General features: G+C 49.6%; 1 protein-coding gene across 1 annotated transcript in view; it reads left to right on the top strand.

Moving 5' to 3' along the window:
* Positions 1–2,766: 2,766 nt before the first annotated feature.
* OLIG1 (oligodendrocyte transcription factor 1) overlaps positions 2,767–3,300 on the top strand; it is an 840-nt gene continuing 306 nt past the window's right edge. Inside the window, exon 1 of the mRNA XM_006886795.1 lies at positions 2,767–3,297. Coding sequence (XP_006886857.1) covers positions 2,767–3,297 — 531 coding nt within the window. The remainder of the gene's footprint in view (positions 3,298–3,300) is intronic.

Here is a 3,300-nt window from a genome sequence, read left to right as displayed (position 1 = left end):
GAAACCACCAAGACCTTGAGAAGAAAGCATTGTTGGAGCTGAACATGAGATCAGTGAGCAGGATGTTATGGGGTGTTGTTAGGGGGAGTGGTATAAGGGGCAAAATGGGAGAAGAACTGGAGCCTATGGGGCAAATATTTGTGGGGAAAAACCTGAGAACTTGTCACTGTCCACTCGCTGGCAATGAACCACAACACCCTGATGGGGGTAAGCATGTCAGAGGCACACCACTCCAGGAGCCAATCAGAGTCAATCCAGCTCAATTTTATTGGGGCTGCAGCGCACTTATATACAGTCAAGGAGACAGGAAGACCGGATAGGGTGAGTTTGCAGACGTGGGACATGTGGATTGGATAGAAGAACCTCAGGCCCATGTGGACCACTCTCAGCTCAACAGATGCAGCAGCCGTCTTCCCAGGTGGCAAAGTTTCTCAAGCTTATATGGCCAAACACAGGAGAGCTTTCTCTATCCCGTATTAAAGGCCATTGGGAAGCTTGCACTTATCCGGAGCTTAGGCAATCTGTCCTGGTCAGAGGCCCTCCCTTCCTCCCCAACATTCCCAAACAAGAACTAAGTGACTCTGAAGTCAATAAGCATGGACAATGAGCTCCTAAGTCCAAGGTGGACAGGATTCTTGATCAAGTGCTGCCTCTTATGCTACAGATGATCAAGGTAGAGTAAGTTCATCTCCATTCTGTTACACTTTGGATTTATATAATCTAAAAAACTTTCTGCAATAATGTTGTTCTTAGATGCTATTGAGTGTGCTGTGACTCATAGTGATTCTGTGTACAATGCAATGATCCTGCACCGCCCTCACAATTGCCCAGGGCTGCAATCACTGGGCCAGCCTGGTTCATTGAGGGTCTTTACCCCCCTGATAGATCCTCTACTTTACCAAGCGTGGTGTCTTTCTCCAGGACCAGTCTCTCCTGATAACATGCCCCAAGTATATGAGATGGAGTCCAGCCATCCTTGCTTCTAAAAAGCATTCTGACTTCTTAGAATTCTGGCTGCATTTCTTCCAACACAGATTTATTTGTTCTTCAGACAGACCATGGTATACTGCCAGCACCACAATTCAAAGGCATCAACTTTTTTGCAGTCTTCCTTATTCATTGTTCTATTTTCACATGGATCTGAGGCTACTGAAAATATCCCATCTAGGGCCAGGTGCACCATAGTCCTCAAAGTAACATCTTTAGTTTTTAGCATTTTAAAGAGGTCCTTTACAGCAGATTTGCTCAATGTAATAAGTCTGTAGTAATTGTTAGGTGCCATTGACTCAAATATGATTCATAGCAGTGCTATGTACAATAGATTGGAGTCTTGTCCTATCCTATGCCATCCTTATCATCCCCAACACACGTGAAACCTGAAGTCGCTGCATCAGTCTATCTCACTTTGTGTCTTCCTTTCCTTCGCTGATCCTTCACTTTTCTAAGCTTCATGCCTCTGCCCAAGGAATAACCTCTCCTAACAATATGCCGAAAGTATGTGAGATGAAGTGTCTCCATCCTTGTCTCCTAGGGGCACTCTGGTTCCACCGTCTCCAAGATATCTGTTTTTTGGCATTTCAGGGAGTGTTCAATCAGTACTCATCTCCAACATCACAGCTTAAGGTGTTGATTCTTGTCATCCTTATTCATTGTCCGGCTCTTAGATGCATAACAGGTGATGGGGGTTGGGGGGGGTAGAATTTGCAGGTGATTGGATTATCTGCAATAATAGGCTTGGTTTACTAGACGTATCTATGCAATAGAGTAGCCACAAACCAAGTGTGACAACCACTGAGGACTTGAAAGAAAGATAATCTGTCTTGGGAAGTAAATGTTCAGCTTAATTTTAACTTATTTCAATTTTAATAGTTAAATATGGCTAGTTGCTACCATATGTGATACCATCATCTTGGAGGTTAGCTACCAATGATCTTCCCCTTGGCATCTTGCCATGCAATGATGACAAAATGCAGTACTATGACTCGATGTCAGAGAGAGGAATTACAAAGCACATTGAATAATGTACTTCATTAACAACAAAGATCCAGTCCTGCGCTCAACAGTTACAAGTGTTGGTTGCCAATTCCTATTCGAGTTTATTTTTTTTTTATTTTAGCAGAATTAAAAAAATTAAAGTCTGACAGAACACACAAGCACACATTTCTTTTTGGGAAGGAAAAAAACATGATCCAAAAGGACTCCTTCCTCTCTAAAGACCCTTTAGCCAAAAGGATGAGAGGAGAAAGTGGAGCAGTGGGCAGAATGTTACTGTTTTAATGCTATTGTCATTGAGTCTGAAAACTTAGTTTTTGGACCCTAGAAGACAATAGTGTTTGTGGGGGATATTGTTTGTTTTTAATTACGTGCACTGAAAAGCAGAGGCAGACAGCAGCTGGAGGGAGGCACGTAAGCTTTAGCTTCACCAATACCACCACATTCCAGGAACACCTCTGCAGCATGCACCTTTAGAGACCCTCTCCCAGACGCTCACAATAACCCCCTTGATCAGTGCCAGCAGCACCTCCGCGCGGGCCTGAGGAGCGCGCTGCCAATGAGCTCGCGCCTGTGCCCAGCCTTGCTCTCTGATTGGCTGCTCTCCGCCGATTCTGCACCACAGGTTCCCAGGCCGGGTTTAAAGGGGTCGGGTGCACTGTTGCCCAGCCACCCGCTTTCCACACGAAGGTCCACGGGGAGGGGCGGCTTGTCAACAGACCCACCCCGGGGCGTTCCCACAGGGCGCTCTCGAACGCCCCCTTCGTCCCCCAGATGTACTATGTGGTCTCCCAGGCGCGCGTGAACGTGGCCCCCGCGACCATGCTGCGGCCACAGCGGCCTGGAGATGTACAGCTCGGGGCCTCCCTGTACGAACTGGTGGGCTACCGGCAGTCGCCCTCCTCTTCCTCCACTTCCTCCTCCACGCCGACACCCCTTCTCCCCAAAGCGGCGCGCGACAAGTCGGAGGCGCCGGCCGAATCGCGAGGCTCCGGGACGGGGCTGGGCGCACACGCAGGCGGCCGGGCGGACGCCAAGGAGGAGCAGCAGCAGCAGCTGCGGCGCAAGATCAATAGCCGCGAGCGGAAGCGCATGCAGGACCTGAACCTGGCCATGGACGCGCTGCGCGAGGTCATCCTGCCCTACTCCGCGGCGCACTGCCAGGGAGCGCCCGGTCGCAAGCTCTCCAAGATTGCCACGCTGCTGCTCGCCCGCAACTACATCCTGCTGCTGGGCAGTTCGCTACAGGAGTTGCGCCGTGCGCTCGGGGAGGGCGCTGGGCCGGCCGCGCCGCGCCTGCTGCTGGCT

The sequence above is a fragment of the Elephantulus edwardii genome, unplaced genomic scaffold (genome assembly GCF_000299155.1).
Source record: "Elephantulus edwardii isolate Elephantulus edwardi_28Jun2011 unplaced genomic scaffold, EleEdw1.0 scaffold00051, whole genome shotgun sequence".
Lineage (NCBI taxonomy): Eukaryota > Metazoa > Chordata > Mammalia > Macroscelidea > Macroscelididae > Elephantulus > Elephantulus edwardii.
The sequence above is the reverse complement of the archived record's forward strand: the minus strand, read 5'-3'. Positions and strand labels throughout refer to the sequence as shown.